The sequence below is a fragment of the Salvelinus fontinalis genome, chromosome 37 (assembly GCF_029448725.1).
Source record: "Salvelinus fontinalis isolate EN_2023a chromosome 37, ASM2944872v1, whole genome shotgun sequence".
In the NCBI taxonomy this organism is placed as follows: domain Eukaryota; kingdom Metazoa; phylum Chordata; class Actinopteri; order Salmoniformes; family Salmonidae; genus Salvelinus; species Salvelinus fontinalis.
The window spans coordinates 2,902,112-2,927,732 of NC_074701.1; the positions used below are offsets into that span (position 1 = coordinate 2,902,112).

The 25,621-nt window shown below is 42.1% G+C and overlaps 1 protein-coding gene across 1 annotated transcript; it reads left to right on the forward strand.

Moving 5' to 3' along the window:
* Positions 1-3,519: 3,519 nt before the first annotated feature.
* Positions 3,520-15,008, forward strand: LOC129836009 (leucine-rich repeat, immunoglobulin-like domain and transmembrane domain-containing protein 1). Its single transcript, XM_055901723.1, has 4 exons — positions 3,520-5,602; positions 6,100-6,560; positions 9,872-10,177; positions 10,821-15,008. The coding sequence occupies exons 1-4, from the start codon at positions 5,469-5,471 to the stop codon at positions 11,876-11,878; spliced, it is 1,959 nt and encodes a 652-aa protein (XP_055757698.1). The 5' UTR covers positions 3,520-5,468; the 3' UTR covers positions 11,879-15,008.
* The last annotated feature ends 10,613 nt before the right edge of the window (positions 15,009-25,621 follow it).

Below are 25,621 nucleotides of genomic sequence, written 5' to 3' on the forward strand. Positions count from 1 at the left end.
TTAAACCACAGGATTATGTCATCATGTTAAAATGGCACTCCAATCTCCTTTGTACCTAGTTTAACAATGTCAGATCTTCAACGTTATGTCCACTATCAGGAAAAACTATAGGCTGGACAGCACTTCCTACTGGCAAGTTGATCTCCTGTAGGTTAGTTGGTTAAGCATGGCACTTAGTGGGTTCGATTCCTGGGACCACCCGCATGTAAAATGTATGAACGCATGACTGTAAGTCGCTATGGATAAATTGTCTGCTAAATGGCATATAAAATCTATCTACAGCTATCCAATTCTGGGTCCCATCCAGGGTTTTGACCAAGCATTTATCACTGACTATTACCAATGCGCTATTGTGAGATTGTTGATTGTTGAGGGATCTCCACTTTAAAACTAAATCCTTTTTTTCATAAGTCGTTCCAAAGGGTAGTTTTAATAGAGCTAGTGAAATGTAATCAAACTTTATCAATGTAATCATATTTCATCAAAAATACTATCTAGGCCTATAGCATTTGCGAAAAATCAGCAGCAGCTATTGGTTCAATTTAACCCAGGATTCAACTAAAAAAAGACAATAGATATAGGCCTACATTCTTAGAAAAAATGGTTCCAAAGGGGTTCTTTGGCTGTTCCCATAGGAGCACCCTTTTTGGTTCCATGTATAACCCTTTTGGGTTGCATGTAGACCTCTCTGTGGAAAAGTCCCTACTGTACAAGGAACTTAAAAGGGCTCTTCAAAGGATTCTCTTATGGGGACAGCCGAAGAACAATTTTAGGTTTTAGATAGAAAAAAAGGGGCTAATATTGTCGAATTTCAAGCTTTGATTGATTTCACATTTGATTCCAGTTTGTTGACAAGTTAATAATTGATTCTTCTGGATCGGTGTCCCATCCACGGGACGGTTGCGCTAACGTAGGCTAATGCGATTAGCATGAGGTTGTAAGTAACAAGAACATTTCCAAGGACATAGACATATCTGATATTGGCAAAAAGCTTAAATTCTTGTTAATCTAACTGCACTGTCCAATTTACAGTAGCTATTACAGTGAAATAATGCTATTGTTTGAGGAGAGTGCACAGTTTTGAACATAAAAAGTTATTAAAAAACATATTAGGCACATTTTGGCAGTCTTGACACAACATCTTGAACAGAAATCCATTGGTTCATTGGATCAGTCGAAAACTTTGCACATACACGGCTGCCATCTAGTGTCCAAAATCTAAATTGCAGCTGGACTGGAATAATACATTATGGCCTTTCTCTAGCATTTCAAAGATGATGGTTGTTTTTTTTCTTTGTATTATCTTTTACCAGATCTATTGTGTTATATTCTCCTACATTCCTTTCACATGGTACCATGAATATTCATATCCGTGCTTCAGTGCCTGAGTTACAGGCAGTTAGATTTGGGGATGTAATTTTAGGCGAAAATTGAAAAAAGGGGCGGATCCAAAAAAAGGAACTCTAAGTTTTTATTTTACCTTTATTCAACTAGGCAAGTCAGTTAAGAACAAATTCTTATTTTCAATGACAGCCTAGGAACACTGGGTTAACTGGCTTGTTCAGGGGCAGAACGACAGATTTTTACCTTGTCAGCTTGGGGATTCGATCTTGCACAACCTTTTGGTTACAAGCTGTTAAGAGAATTTTGTTCTCAATGTTCATAAACTGAACTTCAATTAAACTGTTACTAAGAATTTGTAAGGTTCTCATTGAAATGAAACTGACAGAGGCCAGTCTACAATAGTCAGCAAAGTTTATTTACGAGAGTGCTGCTGTGCATATACAAAAACGTTCCTTTTATAATATTCTCTTAACCTACGCACATACATACACACTAATATTTGGATTCTCTCTTTTTCTCCTGGAGTCTCACCACAGTTTATTACCACACAGCTGACAGTTCCAGTCTCCCTGTCCTATCTTATCTCCCCAGAGTTATAGCCGGGTCGGTTCAAACATAGTTTAATGATCCACTTTGTTTTCTTTAGGCACACACATACATTCCTCTCTTCCCATGTACATGCTACATAACCTCTTTCTTATGAACTAACATTATTTATCAATATAGAAAAACAGGATAGAATTCAGTTAGTAAAAGTTATACGTTAAATGTATACATAATTTAGTCATTATTCATAAAAATCATAACACAAGTCCAACGCTCTATCCACTAGGCTACCTGCCGCCCCAATTAAAGAATAGGACTAAGCCAGTGGCATAGATGGAACTATCCAAGCAGTATATACAGTGCATTGGAAAGTATTCAGACCCCCACTTTACAGCCTTATTCTAAAATGTATTAAATAAATTGTCCTCATCAATCTACACACAATACCCTATAAAGATTTTTAATAATAAAAGTTCTAAATTTGCTTTGAGTAGTGCGTGACCCTAGGGTGGCAACACATACATTCTAAGTGATTTCAATGGGTGTTTCTCCATTCTGTTGTTTTATACTGTTCAATTCAACTTCAACCCCAAAAAAGTCATCATTTTCATAAATGTCTGCATTTGAGATCATTTCCTCACTGCCACATAGGGCTGCACGATCTGGGCAAGTAATCTCGGCCATATTTTTAACCAAATGTTGCAATTTGACCTGCGTTAACACTTGGGTTAACTGTTGGAATCATGGGAATAGAATATCTATTCTAATAGCCCTTATGCACATTCCATGATCGAACGTTCTAAACACACTTCCTATCGGTTTGGCAATTTCCGGTCAGTCTAGTTGTTATCGACTAAATAACGTTACTACCACTATGTCGCAGTTTTTTACTAGGTGTCTTCAGGACTTGCCTCAAAATTAATATTAATGATGTACATCGAATTGTTAAATCAGCCTCCGAGACTTCAGCTAGCAAGAATGAAAAGGGGTTCAAGATATACAAATAACATGCTGATTTAGGTATACATAATCACTAATTACGCTTGCTCTTCCTCAGTACATTTATTAGCTAGCTAGCGATTAGCATTAGTGGCAAACAAGATTTAGGAACAACTTGCTAAGAAAATACAAACTAGCTGTTTGCAGATGTAAGAAACACGAGCTGATAGTGTAATTATAGAATGCTAGTAGATTTATATTAAGAAGCAAAGTGACAACTGCATCGTTGTCATCAACAGTGTTGCATATGCTGCATTGACCATACAGACTGAACGCAAGTGTCTCGTGGTTGAGGAACGTCAAATGCGCTCCCTGAGTGACAGGGGGCGTGGCTAGGTCTGTTTGGAAAGCGGCATAGAGAGTGGAGAGAGATGACTCGTGTAGCGAAGTAAACTATAGAAATGGACGTTACACACTGCATGTCACATTTAACAATCTAAACATTAAATTACCGGTATAGATGGTACAGTAAAAACCCAAACCGGTCTGGGCATCAATACCGGTATATCACAAAACACGGTATACTGCCCAGCCCTAATTGTACATGATTTGGACACCTGTCTATATAAGGTCCCACAGTTGACAGTGCATGTCAGAGCAAAAACCAAACCATGAGGTCGAAGGAATTGTCCATAGAGCCCCGAGACAGGATTGTGTCGCATCGGGTGAGAATGGCTTTGGTCAGGGAGGTGACCAAGAACCCGATGGTTACTCTGACAGAACTCCAGAATTCCTCTTTCGGGATGGGACAACCTTCCAGAAGGACAACCATCTCTGAAGCACTCTACCAATCAGGCCTTTATGGTAGAGTGGCCAGACTGGAGCCACTCCTCAGTAAAAGGCACATGACAGCCCGCTTGGAGTTTGCCAACAGCCACCTAAAGACTCTCAGACCATGAGAATAAAGATTATCTGGTCTGATGAAATTAAGATTTATCTCTTTGGCCTCCAGTGTCAAGTCTGGAGGAAACCTGGCATCATCCCTACGGTGAAGCATGGTGGTGGCAGCATCTTACTTTGGATGTTTTTTAGCAGACAACGACAGGAGTGGCCCCTGGGACAGGTCTCTGAATGTCCTTTAGTGATCCCGGACTTCAACCCGATCAAACATCTCTGGAGAGACCTGAAAATAGCTGTGCAGCGACGCTCCCCATTCAACCTGACAGTGCTTAAGATGATCTGCAGAGAAAAATGGGAGAAACTCCCCAAATACTTGTGTGCCAAGCTTGTAGCGTCATACCCAAGAAGACTCAAGGCTGTAATCACTGCCAAAGGTTCTTCAACAAAGTACTGAGTAAAGGGTCTGAATACTTATGTAAATGTCATATCAGTTTTATTTTTTAATAAATGGGGTATTGTGTGTAGATTGATGATGGGGGGAAAAATACATTTTAAAAAAGGCTGTAAAGTAACAAAATTTGAAAAAAAGTCAAGGGCTTTGAATACTATACGAATGCACTGTCTAGCTTTTTTTAATGTAGATTTTTAGCTGTGTAGAAAACCAAACACAATTAAAATGAGTGAAACATCCATGGCCACATTTTGGGTTACTGTAACTATACATTCACGTATGCAATCATAGAAAGTGTGCATTTTGAAGATAGTCACAGGTTTGTAGAGATCTTCACAATTGCTTTAATAATCTGTGCAGAATCTTGATCAGCATTGATCACTTGCACCATGCACTTTTTAATGAATGCAATCTTAACTGAAATTCAGGTCATTTGGTTGTGCTATAAGATTGTGAAAATGACAACCCTATTGCAAAGTTCCGAGTGGGGAGTGGGTCGCCAACCGGAGAATTGCTCAGTGTCCTAGTCACCAATATTCTGCCATTGTGCCCTTGAACAAGTAATTTAACCCCTAAACTGCTCCAGGGGTGCTGCACTGTATGGACATTTGCTTTCTCAAATGCAAAATCCACTTAAAGTATTCTCAGATTCTCCTTTCTTCCATTCATTCCTAGCAATGCTACTTTAACCCACATAGAAACATTGCATGTTTAAGCTTTTAGTATAACACTGTTCATTTAAATTACTCTGGTTGAAATACTGAATTGGTAATTGAGTAGGTATTCTCATACCAAAGGACATTTCCTGAATGCACATGTGAAAATGAATGCAGTGAATCTCTGGAGCTCACAGCTGACAATAGCAGTCCCGGATCCGGCATTTGTGCTGTATTTGGGCCACCTTGTGGCAAAAACCAACGGCAGCCCTACAACAGATTAGCAGTCACGGCAGGGCTTAAATGAACACACTGAATTTGTGGGGGAGAAAAAAAATAAACATCAGTGGATTATGACAATTTCGGAAGTATTTTCGGTGATAATAAATAGGGACATATCTGTGGATTCCGGGATGCAATACGCATCCAGATGAAAATAACTACAGTCCTTTCGCTAATCCTTGTCTATCCTTTTTATCTTGGGACTCATAGCAGTCTGATCACTATGGGACAGCGAAGCGGTGGGACAAAGCCATGCGGATGATATTCCAGTAAATTAGATATTCAGGTCTCTTTGACTTCAGTGGGCGCTGACTGGATGCATGCAGACCAGCTGTGCAGTCTGCAGATAAATGTGGGGCAAAATGTTCCTCGTGTTCTTCCTGGGACTCTACCTGGCAACAGGTGTGTTTCCCTCCTCGGTGAGTGCGTGCCCGTCGCAGTGCAGCTGTTTTTTTCATAACCTAAGTGATGGATCTAAGGCCAGGTGAGTAGAAGAAATTAATGACAACGCCAAACAAATGATCGCTTTATGCTAACGATGTATTTGTTTGCGCACTCATGTGCACATGCATTCTCTCATTCTCTCTAATTGAAGATACTTTTCTCCCGTGATCACATATGTTTGCTGCAAACTGTGCAATCAGCACGTGGACAATTTCAATTATGGGAGTGCATGATCTCCAATTGTATTTAATGTAGGATTATCTTGTGATGGCACGTCGACCAACTCTCCATCTCTGACAATCTCAGGTTTTCGTGAGAGTGTTATTGATTGACTATAATTATGATGCAAATAATTATAATATGACTGGACATATAGCCAATATAAATTAATTTATGAATTTCACATGAATTATTCACAGCAATCTTTTTTTTATACAAAAATACAGGTCAAATAATATTCACTTTGTTTCTTTCCTCACACATTTTAATTGAAATAATAAAAGCCTAAATTAAACACATCCCGTTATGTTTCCTCAGGAGTGTCATTTGCAACGACCCCGAGATCTCCCTTGTGCCTGCCAGTTTCCCCGTGGACACGTCCAAGCTGCGTATTGAGAAAACAGCCATCCAACGGATTCCAAGTGAAGCCTTCAACTACCTCCCCAATCTGGAGTTCCTTTGGATGTCCTTTAACGTGCTGTCCGCTCTCAACCCGGACAGTTTCCGTGGGCTGCTAGATCTGGAGGAGCTGCGACTGGATGGGAATGCCCTCACCGCGTTCCCCTGGGAGTCTCTTATGGATATGTCCAGCCTCAGGCTGCTGGACTTGCACAACAACCGGTTGACCTCCGTTCCCGCTGATGCCACAATGTATATAAAAAACCTGACCTACCTGGATCTGTCCAGCAACAACCTTCTGACTGTCCCGGCCGAGGTGCTAGCCACCTGGCTAACAGTTAAATCTGCACATGGCCCAGATAGCTCCAAAATGATACTGGGTAAGGCAGAGCGATTTTTACCTTTTATTTTTCCTTCTGTTTATCTAACCTAATTTAACAGGTGATCACATGTACCATTGAGGTACAATCTCATTTACAAGTGAGATGTGGCTCGAAGGCAGCTCTAATATAAAACCACAGGACATCAGTGCCCTATCACTTTGTAATAACACCTTGTAATTAAGCATTTATAACGGATTAGTAATTAGTTTATTCATTTATTTATCGTTACTCCCCCATTTGTAAATGTTGGTATTATTACATTCTTAAGTTGTTTATGAGTGTGTGAATAACTAGCTAGTTATTCCCACATTTATTCACACTTTTAAGTATTCAATAATGATTAACAAGATAATTCAAAAGACGTTTAATATAGGTCCTTGTAAACCATTTACTAATCATTAGTTAAGTCTTTGTGTGGCCTAATGTAAAGTGAGGCCTATTTATGAATACTTTATAAATGTTTTGGCCCCTAGAGTTGATGTCAGCGCCAGCGCTGAACTTTATGGCTGTAAGTTGCTTTGGATAAAAGTGTCTGCTAATTGGCATATATTATATAATCTAATTAGCAAAATACAAATATTCCCATCAAAGCTGTCTGTTTAAGCTATAGATATGTTTTTTTGCATGGGCTGCGTCTCAATGCACCGCATCCGCCGATGTCGACCTTCCACATCTGCGGTGGAAGGTGGCAGAGATACAGCTGTGTTTGTCAGACCACAAGATTTCCCAAAAATCGGTCTTCTCACAAAAACGCCTGTAGAGTTGGAATGGATTTACGACCCCTAGATGCATCACAGGACTTGTCTGAAGTAGGAACAGCAGATGTGCCAACTTCTGTCTGTAGCGTCCGAGCAGTTTGGCCTACACACTAATATGACCCCTCAATGGAAAAATTTGACTCTCACGAACACTATGGTATTCTCCGTTTTGCTCTATAACCGCCACAAGTGTCACAGGACTCGTCTGAAGGTAACCCAGTACCAGGCTGAAAAACAAATGGAAGTGAATAGGAAGGTATACAGATCACTCTGACAACAAAATATTCTGAGCTTTCTTATGTCTCTCAGATATAGGACAGACACTTCAAAACATACTTCCTTTTGATACATTTCTTGACTGTTTTTCCATGTGTGAATCTGTTATTAAATGCGTTTCTATAGGCCAATAGCAGTAAGGCCACATTCAACTGTATGTATGTATGTATGTATGTATGTATGTATGTATGTATGTATGTATGTATGTATGTATGTATGTATGTATGTATATTGAATATTGAATACAGGGGTCCTAAAATGTTAAATCAATTATCTAAATGATCCTTAGTACGGATCATACCCTTTTTTTCAATTTTCACCTAAAATGACATACCCAAATCTAACTGCATGTAGCTCAGGACCCGAAGCAAGAATATGCATATTTTTGATACCATATGAAAGAAAACACTTTGAGGTTTGTGGAAATGTGACATTAATGTAGGAGAATATAACACATTAGATCTGGTAAAAGATAATATAAAAAAAGTGTTTTCTATTTTTTGCAACACGTTAGGAAAAACGCCAAGGGGTATGAATACTTTTGCAAGGCACTGTACATATCACACTGTTACAACAGCATAACTGTTTTGGATTAAAATGTTTTTCTTTTTTCTAAAACATCCTCTGTATTATGTGCTTGCGGTTGTCCCCCATGATGATATCACAGACACCACTCACCCGATTTTGATGATGCGTCTTGCCATAGAGAGCCATCATTTACCAAATTACACTGATTGACCCAAGTGGAGCGCTATAGTAATCAATAGAAATTCCAAACTTTGAACAAGCATCTCTCCTGACCCGTTTGAGCTTGACTTGTTGTCTCTAATTGGCCCAAGGAGGGACGCTGCATCATTCGTGGGGGGTGACATGTTTGCTGTTGCCTTGTTTAACCATTGATATGTTCTAGGGGCTATTTTGAGACCTTAACCCTAAGAATCTAAGCCTTTAGATGGCGATATCTACTATATCTAATATGCTAATATGTTAAAAAAATGTAATATGGTCATAAGCCCCTGGAGGTGTCAAAAAAATATAAACAATTATCTGATGAAACATTGCATTTGGTCTTACTGCTATTAGCCAATAGAAGGACATTTAATTACGTATTCATACATGGTAAAAAAAAAGACAGTCCAAAAATAAATTGCTCCAACTGTGCGAATCTCAGCTTGCGATAGTGGGGTCCAAATAGTTTTGGACTTTACATATGTTTTCCTGAGAAGACCGGTGCGAATGGCCGACACCGGTGGATGCAGTGGATTGAGACACAACAGTAAATGGTTGATAAAGACCTGCATTGATCAACTTAATAATGATCTTATGAATCATTATTTACCTAAGGTCGATGTCCGAGGCCATACCTATGTCGCACTTCTGCATCTGCTGTGAAAGCTGACGGAGTTAGAGCGGTGTTTGTCAGACCATGAGACATTCCGAAAATCATTTCTCTCACAAAATCATCTGTAGCTTCCGAACAGTATGGCCTACAAACTATTATGATCCCTCTTTGGAAATATGAATCTCTCAAGAACACGTACATGTCATGGGACTCGTCAAGTTGGTACAGCCTATCTGCAAACTTCTGTCTGTAGCGTCCGAACAGTTTAGGCTACACAAGAACATGACCCATCTGTGCAAAGGTGAGATGAACACGTACATGTCAGTTGTTTTACAATACTAGTCTGAAGGTCCCCCGGGTACCAGTTGAAAAAATGAATGGAAGTATATATGGAGACTGTTTCGTGCCAAAAAAATAAGGGGTTAAATACATGTAAATTAAAAAAACGTTTCCTGATCTTTCTTATATCTCTCAGATAGTAGAACCCCCCTATACAGAACAATGTGTGAGGTGTGATCTGAGTATTGTGGGATCACTGCCTTAATCCCAATTTAACCATCGTCATCGTCAGCATCACCACCACCACCACCGTCATTGTAGTTTAGTGTAGCATGTAAGTAATCCTCACACAGACATCCACAGCAGTCATCTGTAGCCGCACAGTAAAGCTGTGAAACCAGACAGACACTCTCACAATGTGTTTATAAAGTGACCAGGGCCAGGAGTTTTTCCTGACCACGTGACCTGACCAGGAAAAACTGCGGGCCCTTCTTATAACATCTCCCCCACTTCAAACAGTAACTCTTATGCTTTCCCCTCTTCTCTGACCTCACCAACCCCCATTAGCGTCCTTTTTATTTTATTCATCACAGAATTCAAAGTTCAATTGTATTCTGACATGTGAATGAATGAGTTGAACTTCAACCATCCAGGTCTCCATGACAACTCCTGGGTGTGTGACTGCCGCCTGTACGACCTGATCCAGTTCCAGAAGTCGCCAACGCTCTCCGTGGCATTAATCGACACGCGCCTCCGCTGCTCCGCCCCCGAGAGTCTGTCAGGTGTTCTGTTCAGCGACGCCGAGTTGCGGAGGTGCCAGGCGCCACGCATTCACACAGCAGTGGCGCGAGTCCGCAGCGCCTTGGGAAACAATGTGCTGCTGCGCTGCGGGACCATCGGCATTCCCAGTCCGGATCTGGCCTGGCGGAGGGCGGATGGTAAAGCCCTTAATGGGACAGGTAAATAAGCAAGGGATTTGTGTACGTGTGTGTTTGTGTGTGTGTTTGCGCCTTTTTTTCTCTGGGCTCTATTCAATCTATATCACTGAAGCGTTACAGATTGCGTGATAGAAATCTTAAATGTAATTTCTGATTGAGCCGACATATGCAGAGTTTATCTCCACTAACACGGGAACACGTCTACGATACCGATTGAATAGAGCCTCCTCTCTCTATGAGTCTGTACACGTGTGTGTGTGAGTTTGCACGCGTGAGTCCAGGCTGGTTAAGACACTTTCATTCAGTTTGCCCTGTAGCGTTAATATGTTGGTAATTAAACAGAGAGCTAGAGCTATATCCTTGGTGTCAGCACCAGGACATCTGTGGTGAGAATGCACTGTGAAAGCAACACAGCAAATTTTTCATCCAATACTAGATACTTTACTTTTTATGTAAAGGACGGGATTCATTACAGAAAACAATGGTCAATTATTGGATATTTTTGATATTGGGGGCCATTTTACTGGACGCTGATTAAGGATGTTCCTGGACTAAAAAACACTTTCAATGGGAATCTCTCTCTTTGTATGACTTTTTGTATTATTTTATTTAAATGTTATACTCTGACTAATAGTGTGTCCATGTCACTTCTCTGGCGCTACAGTCCAGCAGGAGAACTCCAAGGAAGGCATCGTCTGGTCAATCCTCAGTGTCCCGGCCGTGTCCTACCGCGACTCAGGGAAGTATGTCTGCAAGGCCAATAACTACGCAGGCAACGCCGAGGCCGTCATCTCCCTAGTTATCTCCGAAGCACCCCCAAAGCCCGACAACAACAACAACCTAACCAGCGTGGTTGCTGCTGCCGTAAAAAAAAACAAAGTCAAGAAACCCAATGGGATAGGGAAAGCAGCATACCAGGAGAAACTGGTGGCTAGGGTAGGGGTTCCCACCACCAGCCCTCCACCCCCACTTGTTGTGTTGGACTCCAGCCCTACGACTGAGGGTGTGGGGAGTGTGGCAGATAGAGCCACCCCTGGACCAACCACTTTGCCTAGTCCAGATGGACTCCTGGAGCTGGAGAAAACCAACCTGAGCAACCTGGCCCAGGCCCAGTATGACCCGGACCGGATAGTTCGCTCTGTCAAGGTGTTGGGCGACACAGAGAACACAATCACCCTGAACTGGCGGGCGCCCAAGGCCAAGAACACCACAGCCTTCAGCGTGCTCTACGCTGTCTTCGGCGAGCGGGACATGCGCAAGATCAATGTGGCGGCGGGCCAGAATCGCGTCTTCATCGAGGGCCTGGTGCCCAAGACCAAGTACATTGCTTGCGTTTGCGTCCGGGGCCTGATCCCCAAGAAGGAGCAGTGCGTCATCTTCTCAACCGATGAGGCGGCCAGCGCAGCCGGCACCCAGAAGCTCATCAACGTGATCGTGATCACGGTGGCGTGCGTCATCGCCGTGCCGCTCACCGTCATCGTGTGCTGTGGCGCACTCAAGAGGCGCATCCAGAAGATGTGGGGCAAGAAGTCCAAGGACATCCAGGATTCGTACGTGACTTTTGAGACGCTGTCCCCCGGGACCAAGGCTAAAGGGTTGGATGGTGAGTACCTGACCAGACTCAACCCTGAGGAGTCCAACCGACTGCTGTCGGCCCGCTCCAGTCTGGACTCAGAGGCCACAGCTAAGATAGAGGGACAGCCCAACGAGTACTTCTGCTGACATCATGCTCCACCTCCCTCCCCATGCTATCACCCCCGCTCACACACCCTGGCTCAACACAGCCCCACACACACACCTCATCTACATCATAGCCCCACACACACGTCTCTTCCTCACACACCTCACTCTCATCACAGCCCCACACACACACCTCATGCTCACCACAGCCCCATACATACACCTCGTGCTCACCATAGCCACACACACAAACCTTGTCCCCACACACCTAATCCTTTCTCTCAACCTCAAATTCAGCAAAGTCCCACAGACACATTTCGTCATCACCACAGCCCCATACGCAAACCTCAAACTCTCCCTGAGGTTCACCACAGCCCCACACACACACACCACAGTCCCACACACACACCTCGCTGTCTCCCTTTCACTTACGGTAGCCCCACACACATATCTGGTTCTCTCCCTTTCTCTCACCTTAGCCGTCCACAAACACACTCACACAGGGCACAGGACTCTCTCCCACCTCTCCACCCACGTTGGGCTCCACCACATAGGGGGTTCTATCAGATGACGCTTGGACAATGCACCATCATGGAAATATCAGTTTAAAAGAGTTCTGACATTAAATTATAAAAAAATGTTTTACATCTGAAATGTATAGTATTTCAACAGAGAATTTGAATATTGTAATGAGTTTTTACACATTTGGGGGACTATTAGTTTTAAATGAGCCCTCAAACAAGGCCCCAGAGTATTTCATTCAAATTCATTTATCATAGATAAATGGACAATTCTGCCCTTTTATCAACATTCATTATGCTGTTAGTATATATGCACTACTGTAAGATTTCATACACATTGTGATGTTCTGTCGTTTTTGTTAGTCATACTGCATGATTTCTAGTTTTTGTAATTTTGAAGCTTCTGCATTGCCCTCGTCTACAGCGTTCTACAATTCCCAGGGTGCATTTTGTCTCACATGATGCAATGCTTTGCCTAGTTAGCCTGCAGTTAGCTTAGCTAGCTTGCTATCAAGCCCAGATGCATCTTAGTCTAAATACATTGCCTATGTCATAAGTTATGAGTGCATTTCACATCACTTTTGGGTTGTAAATATATTATAATGCTAGCCTCAATGTCATAGGGGCCGATTCCGACCAGAGTAAGCGCGCGTAAATGGAAAGTAATTCCATTTTTATGCACTTTTCTCTCTATGCATATTCTGACCTTGAACTTAAGCATGAGAATAGCGTACTATTCATCCGCTATATATTGGGGGTGGAGATCAAAGAAATGAAGGTGTTTCGGAGTGTGTACAGATACAATGTATTCTGACCTTGACATAATTCCCTCATAATTCCAACACCTTTACACGCAATAAAACAATGAATAAGGTTGAGCAACCTGTTGGAAAATCGACTTAATTTTTTCAGATAGAAATAACTCCTTTCTCCATACACTGAAATGTACGAATTGATAAGAGCTGGGTAAATGATTAAGTCGTTTGGATAAGGGGATTGTAAATATAAATTACAATTGTTTCCGATATATTTGACCTTATGATCACTGGAGACAAATGTGAAACCAGTCATATGGCAGAAAACTGAAGCATATCAACACGCTGTAACACCTTTTCCACAGTGAAGTGTATGAAATGCTGGCCTTATAACTTGGGATGAAATTTGGAGACCCAAGCTATAGATTTCTGTAGCCATGTGCAAATGACAGTATAGCGCCAAACCTAACGAGTTCATTTATGATTTCTAGAATGTTTTAATTACATGTCCGGACTTTTCAATGTATTTTTTACAATTTGTATCATGTTAAATATTAGCCACTATTGGTAGCCACCATCAGTTATACCCACATACGTTCATAACTGTCACTGACTTTAGTCTTAATTTTATTTGCATTTTGAATCATTCCATTGCATAATTAATTTAACTTCCTTTCCTCCGTGTTTGCCTGGTTGTTACTGAGCATCATTAGTGGATGGTATTAGGCTAATGTATTACAAGTTGTGCATTAATTTGGGACATGTAGCTTATTTGAATCATTATGGAACGCAGACCATACGTAGCAGTTTAAACCTGGAGCATGGTTCATGACGACTCGACCGTTGTCGTCACAGTTCCATGATTAGTGAGGAGTATTAGAGTAGATTTATAGGACTACTGTTCAACTACTGTACACTTTTCTAACCTTATAATATTAATTGGATTGAACAATTGAATATGGCAACTTTCAGGATGAATCAAAACACTGCATTTTTCATTCACAAATATATTTATAAAATGTCATTTGATTCAATTTTTGTGCGTAAAGGCTCTCCAAACCATTTTTTTATTCATGAATGCTTTCCTAACACTAAATAATATACAAGATCAGAGATTTTGTAAATATACCAATTGGTGGTGAAAAGGAGATAAATATGTGGGTATTTAGGCATATATGGCTTTCTTTCATTAATCCCTAAAATTCAGTCTGTCGTGAGAATTAAAGGTAAAGGTACACCAAATTTAAATGGATAGCTTTAGATAAAGGTACTGAAAACCCTATTGAATTAAAACTCCACAAGAAAATCTGTTGGCCAGCAAGTGGGAGGGTTTTCAGTGGTTGAAATACATTTATTCAGAGCAAGCAAGGGATTTTGTCCACCCACACCAGACATGATCAGGACACGCAGGTTGAAATATCAAAACGAACTCTGAACCAACTATATTAGTTTGGGGACAGGTCGAAAGCATGAAACATTTATGGACGAATTTTGAAAGAAGCTAGGAGTGAGATTTTGCCTAGATGGGGTCTGGGGTTCTTCCCAGGGAAAAATGTACTATTTTAAAGGTAATTTAAAGGTCATGTATTTTGACATGGCTTAAGACTATTACCAGGGTAGGGGGGACAGGTCAGGTATATTCGGATTGCTTTGAACATTAAATGAACACTCAACATTTGACGACTTTGTTATTTTGCTGTTTTTGAGGGATGACATTTAAAGTATGCTAATATTTCAACATATATTTTAGATGGTTTGATACTTTTTTCAGATATTAATTAAATTAGATGGGGAGACAGTCAAATGGGAGAAACACTGGGAAGGTCAGTGGGAATGCTCTGCACAGGAAATACTAAAATTAATGGCTGATGGCAGTGGGTAACCAAATCATAGATTGCAATCTCCTTGTCCATAGACTGCCTTCAAAGTAAGGAGAAATTTTTTTTGTACTTTGTTATTTTGGTTAACTATCTCTTTGAAATAGGTCTGGGGAAAAAATAAATTATTTTCTCAGAATCACCCAAACTTCAAGGAAGATCTAATACATATAAATATTCTAATGGTTTATGCCTACTAGTTGAAGATCCTTGCCATCATCTTACTCTACATAGACAGCATATGATGTGCTTATGAGTTGTGAGTCCCCCCTACCATCACTGCCTAGTATGTTCACTGTACTAAAATAAAAAAAATTATATTCGAGGATTGGCGCAATCAATATCCAATGCATATTTGTAGGATTTATTCAAAACTGTCCATAAATGACTGCAAAAATACATAGCCTCTTATTGTCACGCCCTGACCTTAGAGCCTTTTTTATTCTCTATTTGTTTAGGTCAGGGTGTGATTTGGGTGGGCATTCCAGTTTTTTCTATTTCTTTGTTGGCCGTGTATGGTTTCCAATCAGAGGCAGCTCTCTATCATTGTCTCTGATTGGGGATCATACTTAGGCTGCCTTTTCCACCTTTAATATGTGGGATCTTGACTATGTTTTTGTGTAGCTGCCTGTGAGCAGCCCAGAACGTCACGTTTTGTTTTTCTTCTGTTTTGTTTGGTGAGTTTTAATTTATAAAAAATGTGGAATTCTACGCACGCTGCGCCTTGGTCCACTCATTCCATCAACGAACGTAAAAGAAGATCCCACCACAACTGGACCAAGCAGCGTGCCCGGGAGGAGAGCAACAACGACGACACTGGGGTTCGCGGCCACGACGGAAGCCCAAGAGGCAGCCTCAACAAAAAAAATTGGGGGGGACACATGGGATGGTTGGCGGAGCCAAGATGGGAACCAGAACCAACTCCCTGTACTCACCGTGTGGAGTTGGTCAACGTTCAGGTGCCATGTTTTCCGGTTCTACGCACCGTGTCTCCAGTGCGCCTCTACAGCCCTGTGCATTCTGTGCCAGCTTCCCGCACTAATCGTGCTAAAAGGGGTATCTGTCCAGGACAGGTTGTGCCGGCTCAGCACTCATGGTCTCCAGTACGCTTTCAGGGTCCAGTACATCCTGCGCCGGTTCTACCCACTGTGTCCCCAGTGTGCCTACACAGTCCAGTACGTCCTGTGCCTCCTCCCTGCACTCGCACTGAGGTGCGTGTCACCAGCCCGGTGCCACCTGTACCGGCCCCTCGTATCAGGCCTCCACAGTCCAGTACGTCCTGTTCATCCTCCCCGCACTCGCCCTGAAGTGCGTGTCACCAGCCCGGTGCCACCTGTACCGGTCCCAGGCATCAGCCCTCCAGTGCGCCTCCACATTCCAGTACGTCCTGTGCCTCCTCCTCGCACTCGCCCTGAGGTGCGTGTCACCAGCCCGGTGCCACCTGTACCGGTCCCATGCATCAGGCCTCCAGTGCGCCTCCTCAGTCCAGTACGTCCTTTGCCTCCTCCCCGCACTCGCCCTGAGGTGCGTGTCCCCAGCATGGTGCCACCTGTACCGGCCCCACGCATCAGGCCACCAGTGCGCCTCCTCAGTCCAGTTTGTCCTGTGCCTGCTCCTCGCGCTCGTCCTGGGGTGCGTGTCACCAGCCCGGTACCACCAGTGCCTGCCCCACACACCAACCTTCTGGAGACAGTTCCCAGTCCAGAGCTTCCGGCGACAGTTCCCAGTCCAGAGCTTCCGGCGACAGTTCCCAGTCCAGAGCTTCCGGCGACGTTTCACAGTCCGGAACCTCCGGCGATGGTCCGCAGTCCGGAACCTCCAACAGCGGTCAGCAGTCCGGAACCTCCAACGTCGGTCCCCAGTCCGGAACCTCCAACGACGGTCCGCAGTCCGGAACCTCCAACGACGGTCCGCAGTCCGGGACCTCCTGAGACGGGCCGCAGTCCGGGACCTCCTGAGACGGGCCGCAGTCCGGGACCTCCTGAGGCGGGCCCCAGTCCGGGACCTCCTGAGGCGGTCCGCAGTCCGGGACCTCCTGAGAAGGTCCTCAGTCCGGAACCTCCTGAGACGGTCCGCAGTCCGGAGTCTCCGGCTACGGTCCGCAGTCCAAAGCTCCCGGCGACGGTCGGCAGTCCAGAGCTTCCGGCGACGGTCGGCAGTCCAGAGCCTCCAGCGGGGGTTCCCAGTCCGGAGCCTCCTGCGACGATCCACGGTCCGGAGCCTCTGGCGACGGTCCACGGTCCGGAGTCCCCGGCGACAATCTACGATTTGGTTCCTTCGGCGACAATCTATGGTCCGGTTCCTCCGGCAACGATCCACGGTCCGGAGCCTGAGTTTCTTATTTATAAAAAATGTGGAATTCTACTCACTCTGCGCCTTGGTCCAATCATTCCATCAACGAACGTAACACTTGTAATTCATTTTCAAAAAAGGTAGGCATATCAGATTTCAAATCTGTGAATACACTGGCAAAATTGGGAAGAAATTGAATAATAAATACTGAAAGTGTGGTGAACAACAAGTGTTTTTGCTTACAAGCACACTAATTACCCTTTATTTTAGCCCATTGTTATGAATGAGAATAAAGACAAAATAAAGTAATAAAATCTCTTGAAGACAAGATTACATACATCTTCCCTTACACTTTACCAAATCATTTGTATTTTTATTGCCACCCTCCCCCCTCAAGTGGCGCAGCAGTCTAAGACACTACATCGCAGTACAAACTGTGTTTCTACAGATGCTGGTTCGAGACCTGTGCCGGCCGCAACTGGGAGACCCATGAGGCGATGAACAATTGGCCCAGCGTTGTCCCAGTTAGGGGAGGGTTTGGCCGGCCGGGATGTCCTTGTCCCATTGCGCTGTAGCGACTCCTGTGTCGTGCTAGGCGCATGGACGCTGACACGGTCACCAGGTGTATGGTGTTTCCTCCGAGACAAAATGTTTTTTTGTGGATGGGTATAATTTGTATGTATAAAATGTATAGTAGCAATATTGAAAATTACTAAATTGGGTAATTTCGTATACGTATATTTAAATTTGCATCAGGCCGCTGGTAAGATTCTGGTAAGATGCCGGCAAAGTCGGCTGAATTCTGGTAGACGGAAACTGCACAATGTACTTGGGCAGATTCTGGGCAGTCATTCATTTTGATTCCTGGCCAAGTCCGACCCCTTGATTCAATTAGTTCTGGACCCCCGGAAGAGGGGGTTCTGTGCCGATTCCTCATTGCTAGCTAGGTCCCTACACTCGCATTAACATCTGCTAACCACGTGTATGTAACCAATAAAAGTTGATTTAGGAACATTGTAGATAAAACAGCACTACCTTGCTGCTCATTTTACATGGAGAGAGAGAAAATGGAGAGAGAGAAAATGAATGGAGAGAGAGAAAATGTTCTCTCTCTCCATTCAGCTCCACTCTAATCTTGAGGGGCATTTCTTTAAAACGCACATCCAATCCCCTTGATCTGTGGTTCACAGTGCTGTTACAAAACAGGACAATGATAGAGGTTCCAGCTTGATGTTAAATCACGGTCGCAGATCCTCCGATTTCAAAACGATTTGGAGCACAGTTGAAAACATAATGCACTATACAATGGACTAATTAGAAAAATAAAAGATAGTACTCTCTAATGTGTGAGATATAGCGTGAGAAGAGGGTCAAATTCATGTCTCACAGCCAATGAGTGAGAGTAGCCAGCTCTGCAAACGGCAGCCAAGTATCGATGATCATGTCACCCGAATAAGACCCTTGAGGACCACACAACATGTCAACACATGATTCCAAGTGTAAGCTACTTCAATATGATGGTCATTAGGCTTTATCAATATTTGTGCATTAAAGCGCTTTGACCGACATTTCTCGCATAATACATTTTACAGACGGAAAAAGTTCCCACCTTGTCTAGCATATTTTGTTTTCTCGACATTTGGAAAGTTTCCCAACAAGTTTTTGGTTTCCATCAGGCCTGTCATGGCATTTAAAAAAAAGGTTGGATGGAAACTTGGTTAGTGTCACCAATCAACTGCAATACACTCAAAAATTATTTGAATGTAGATGCTAACCCAGTTAGCAATGAGCAAGCAGCATGCATGTGTCCCGCCAGAGTACTGTGCTGACAGTGTTTTTCCCACATCGACCTCACTCACAGTGCCCGCAATAAGCCGTGCTCCTACGTTCACTTGCTGTTTTCCTCACACAGCCCAGCCGCCCTTCTCCCGACATGGTGCTTTTTCAGCATCAAACCAGCGGCAACGTATCACCACTTATTTTTATTATATAAGCCATGTCCATTTGAAAAAAGTTTGTGGAAAAGTACTGTAATTGATTATGTGTGTGCAAAATACAATATGTCAGATAACCAGGGTCAGTCCTGGTCAACTGGATCCACTGGTCATGACATATCAAATGCAGTCGAATCTAATTTTATCGTCCATGTACCTGCAGGCTTCTCACACAGTGCAATAATGACACAAGTTACATAGTAATCAAATAAATAACATAAAAAAGCAATTAAATAAGTTACAATGTAAATATATGAGATATAAAAAAATATAAAATAACTAAATCAAGTACAAGAGGCATGCAGATAAGAAAATAAGGATTTTAAAAAATGTGCAAATAGGGATAGAGTATGGACATTGTTTGCCCATGTGCATAGTGAGTTGAATAAGGTACAGTGCAGTAGCAGCATATAACTACATGAAAATATATACAATAGTAGTGCAGTAAGGTGACATAACTATTTAATTGATCTCTTAGACTAAAGTAATTTCAGTGTGTACAGAATATGAATAAATGGTAAGCGTGTGGTAGGGTGCAGTAAATCAGCTGTTGGAATAGTCTTGTGGTTTGGGAGTAGAGGCTGGCTTTGAGACAGGTGATCCGAGACTTGATGTTGACCCTCGCTGCAGAGCCCTCTCCCCTGTGAGTCTCCTTCTCCTGCATTCACAATCGAAGGCACCTTTCAGGTAAAAGGTGACTTGAATCCGATGCCCTAATCCGTGGCATCCCGGGTTGCAGGGTTCTTATAAATGGCTCCTATATACACCAAAAAATAACATTGAGTTACATTTGAATCACACATGGTCTTACACATGAGTTGAAGAACGTACTTACAAGTAGGGAAAACAAGTGTAACACATTCAATAATATCAAAACTAACTGTGAAGAATGGTCTTCAGAAACAAGTCTTTTAAACAGGCCTTATCCCCAGTCCAGGTTGTGGCGATGGAAAATTGGTTTGACAGAATGCAAGGTAGCATCTGCCACACACACAACTTCAGGTCCTTTACACCCATTACAGCCTGAAACCCAAGCTACAAATGCAAGAGACGTATTAGAAAAGACACATTATGTTAACATATTTCCCTCCCCCACCACCTATTTTTTATATACATGCAACAATTTCTAAGATTTGACTGATTTCATATAAGGAAATCAGTTAATAAATCCTTTTGTCAATAGGGGGGGCACCATTTCGACTTTGTAAAAATTTGTTCCCAAATTAAACTGCCTCTTACTCAATTCTTGCTCGTACAATATGCGTATTATTATTACTATTGGATAGAAAACACTCTCTAGTTTCTAAAAACGTTTGAATTATTTCTCTGAGTGAAACAGAACTCATTCTGCAGCACACTTCCTGTCAGGAAGTGAGATTTCTGAAATCGAGGTCCCTGTTCCAGGGTCAGTTTATAAGTCCCCATGTAAGCTATGGGGCTACATGCACTGCATACGCCTTCCTCTAGATGTCAGTAAGCGGTGAGCATTTGAATGGAGTGGATTGCACCATCTGGGGCACTATAAAAGCTCATGGAACGGAAACACCGTTCTTTTCAACGGGGCGCCTGGCGCAAGAGGGACATCACAATGGCGTCCTGAAAAGCTTTAGTTTTAGCAGTTCTATATCTCCGGCTCTGATTTAATTAGATTTTTGTCTTAAAAATGTCATAAGGTAGTTAATTTAAACCGACTTATAGCAGTTTATAGCAGTTTATTGCGATTTTCTGGAATTTCTTTGTCTTGCGCTATCGCGAGTTGGACACCTCTCCGGTGGATGGCTAGCGTTAGCTGCTATTTCTACAGGAGAAGAGAAAATCTTTCAACCAAAAGACGATTGTTCTGGAGAAAGGACACCTTGCCCAAGATTCTGATGGAAGCTCAGCAAATAGTAAGCAGTCTTTATGCTGTTAATTCGTATTTATGTTGACAAATGTAAAATAATAATTCCGCGATGAATTTCGGTGCGGTCTTGCTTTAGCGCACGCTGTATGCGTAGTAACGTTAATTTTAAAAATCTAACACAGCGGTTGCATTAAGAACTATCTTTCATTTGCTGTCCAACCTGTATTTTTTTAGTCAAGTTTATGATTAATTATCGATTAGAATAGGTGCCTCTCCAAGATGGCTTTGACAGATTACTTGAAGTTTGGCCACTAATCACATTGTATAACCACGATTTGTGCCGCTAAATATGCACATTTTCGAACAAACCCTATATGCATTGTGTAATATGATGTTACAGGACTGTCATCTGATGAAGAAAATTATATATCATTTGCCTGTTTGTTACGATCGCTAACCTTTGCTGCTGGTAAATGGTTTGTGTTTCTGGCTATTGTGGTAAGCTAATATATTGCTATATTGTGTTTTCGCTGTAAAACACTTAGAAAATCTGAAATATTGGCTGGATTCACAAGATGTTTGTCTTTCATTTGCTGTACGCTGTGTATTTTTAACAAATGTTTTATGATGAGTAATTACGTAATACACAATGGTCTCTGTAGTTATTCTAGTTGCTTTGGTGAGAGTTGTGATGGTGGCTGCAATGGTAAACTATGATTTATACCTGAAATATGCACATTTTTCTAACAAAACATATTTATTGTATAGCATATGTTATAAGACTGTCATCTGATGAAAGTGTTTCTTGGTTAGTGGCTATTTATATCTTTATTTGGTCGAATTTGTGATAGCTACCTATGCAGGAAAAAAATGGTGGAGTAAAAAAAGTGGTGTCTTTTGCTAACGTGGTTAGCTAATAGATTTACATATTGTGTCTTCCCTGTAAAACATTTTAAAAATCAGAAATGATGGCTGGATTCACAAGATGTGTATCTTTCATCTGGTGTCTTGGACTTAATGATATTTAGATGCTGGTATTTACTTGTGACGCTATGCTAGGCTATGCTAGTCAGCTTTTTTACTGATGGGGGTGCTCCCGGACCCGGGACTGGGAGGAAGTAGAAGTTAACCTGTCTAGGATGAGGGTGCCGCTAGCGGCACTCCCCCCCCCCCCCCCCCCCACTGAAAAGGCAGAGCCGCCAAATTCAAAAAAAATATTTTTTTTAAATATTTAACTTTCACACATTAAAGTCCAATACAGCTAATGAAAGACACAGATCTTGTGAATCCAGCCAACATGTCCGAATTTTAAAATGTTTTACAGGGAAGACACAATATGTAAAGATGTACATCTATTACCTAAAAACACATTAGCATAATCCACCATCTTTTATTTGTCCACCAACACCAGTAGCTATCACCAATTCGGCTAAACTAAGATATTTATAGCCCCTAACCAAGAAAAAAACTCATCAGATGACAGTCTGATAACATATTTATGGTATGGGATAGGTTTTGTTAGAAAAAAGTGCATATTTCAGGTAGATGGCATAGGTTACAATTGCACCCACCGTCACAAATGGAATTGAAAAACTACATTGAGCAACGTGTTTACCTACTTACTAATCATCAAACATTTCGTATAAATACACAGCATACACTAATCGAAAGACACAGATCCTGTGAATACAGACAATATTTCAGATTTTCTAAGTGTCTTACAGCGAAAACACAATAAATCGTTATATTAGCATAGCACATAGCACATAGAAGCCCAGCATTGATTCTAGCCAAAGAGAGCGATAAAAGTCAACATCGCCAAAATATATTAATTTTTTCACTAACCTTCTCAGAATTCTTCAGATGACACTCCTGTAACATCATATTACACAATCCATATAGAGTTTGATCGAAAATGTTTATATTTAGCCACCAAAATCATGGTTAGACAATGTGAAATGTAGCCAAGCTGGTGAGAAAATGTCCGTGCGCCACTTAGACAGTGATCTACTCTTATACATAAATACTCATAAACGTGACTAAAAAATATAGGGTGGACAGGGATTGATAGACAATTTAATTCTTAATACAATCGCGGAATTACATTTTTTAATTTATCCTTACTTTTCAATACAGTTTGCGCCAAGCGAAGCTACGTCAAAAAACATGGCGTCCTAAGCCACTAACATTTTTCGACAGAAACACGATTTATCATAATAAAAATGTCCTACTTTGAGCTGTTCTTCCATCAGTATCTTGGGCAAAGGATCCTTTCTTGGGAGTAATCGTCTTTTGGTGGAAAGCTGTCCTCTTGCCATGTGGAAATGCCAACTGCGTTCGGGATGAACTGAAAAGCGTGCCCAGCAATTCACAGCGTTTCAGAAATAAATGTCCCAAAATCGCACTAAACGGATATAAATTGCTATAAAACGCTTTAAATTAACTACCTTATGATGTTTTTAACTCCCATAACGAGTAGAAACATGACCCGAGTAATATTACTCCCTCCACTAATGCTTGGAACAGGTGCGGGGCGGTGTCCTCTAGGCGCATGACGCAGCAAGAAAAGAGTGACTAGCCTCAGGGTTTTTTAATTTGTAGTGCCTGTGAACGCGCAATCGACCCCATTCAAATCGTCATCACGTAAAGGCATCTAGGGGAAGACGTAAGCAGTGTCCGTATACTCATAGCAATAACAGTGCCCTTTTAACTGACTCCAGATCAGGGGCCAAAATTTCTGAAATCTGACTCCATGTCAGGGAAATTGCTGTAGAATGGGCTCTGTTCCACTTAGAGACAACATTTCAACTCCTATAGAAACTATAGACTGTTTTCTATCCAATAATAATAATAATATGCATATTGTACGATCAAGGATTTTGTGGGAAGCCGTTTCAAAAATTACACGATTAGCATAAATAGTCACAACAGCGCCCCCATCCTCAACAGGTTAATTGAACTAAATGTAATTAGGCCTTAATCTATGTATTTCACATGACTGGGAATACAGATATGCATCTGTAGGTTACAGATAGCAACAACAACAAAAAAGTAGGGGTGTTGATCAGAAAACCAGTCAGTATCTGCTGTGACCACCATTTGCCTCTTGAAGCGTGACACATCTCCTTCGCATAGAGTTGATCAGGCTGTTGATTGTGGCTTGTAGAATGTTGTCCCACTCCTCTTCAATGGCTGTGAGAAGTTGATGGATATTGGCGGAAACTGGAACACGTACATGTCAATCCAGAGCATTTCTAACATGCTCAATGGGTGACGTGTGGTGAATATGCAGGCCATCGAAGAACTGGGACATTTTCAGCTTTCAGGAATTGTGTACAGATCCTAGCGACATGGGGCCGTGCATTATCATACCAAAACATGAGGTGATGGTGGCGGACGAATGGCACAACAATGGGCCTCGGGATCTCTGCATTCAAATTGCCATCAATAAAATGCAATTGTGTTTGTTGTCCGTAGCTTATGCTTGCCCATACCATAACCTCACCGCCAACATGGAACACTCTGTTCACAACGTTGACATCAGCAAACCGCTTGCTCAAACAACGCCATATCTGCTATCTACCTGGTACAGTTGAAATCCAGATTCATCAGTGAAGAGTACACTTCTCCAGCATGCCGGGGGCCATCAAAGGTGAGCATTTTCCCACTGATGTCGGTTACTACGCAGGACTGCGTTCAGGTCAAGACCCTGGTGAGGACGACAACCACACAGATGAGCTTGGTTTCTGACAGTTTGGTTTCTGACAGTTTGTGTAGAAACTATTCAGTTGTGCGAACCCACAGTTTCATCAGCTGTCTGGGTGGCTGGTCTCAGACGATCCCACAGTTAAAGAAGCCGCATGTGGAGGTCCTGTGGTGGCGTGGTTGCACAAGGTCTGTGGGTTGTGAGGCAGATTGGACGTACAGTTGACGTACTGTTGCGTTCATATTTTGCTTCAGTATATTTACATTTAAGTTGGTATGTTCTTACCTCTGCGGCCCAAATTTGGCACCGCTGGGCTGTTATAGTGTCCCACTCCTGGCCCTGAATGAATCAATAACTTACACTGAAATGTAGTAAATACTATGCAAGAAAGTAGTAGCTTGGATAATAAGGTGCTCAGAGTAAACTGCCTGCTTCTCTGGCCCAAAAGCTAGAATCTGCATATAATTAGTATATTTGGATAGAAAACACTCTGAAGTTTCTAAAACTGTTTGAATGATGTCTGTGAGTATAACATAACTCATATGGCAGGCAAAAACCTGAGAAGAAATCCAACCAGTTAGTGGAAAATCTGAGGTATGTCGTTTTTCAAGTCATTGCCTATCGAATATACAGTGTCTATGGGGTCATATTGCACTTCCTAGGGCTTCCACTAGATGTCAGCAGTCTTTAGAACCTTGTTTGAGGCTTCTACTGTGAAGGGGGAGAGAATGAGAGCTGGTGAGAGTTAGCTGTGTTCCATTGTGTTCCATTGCAGTTTCTAAAGAGAAAGGAATTCT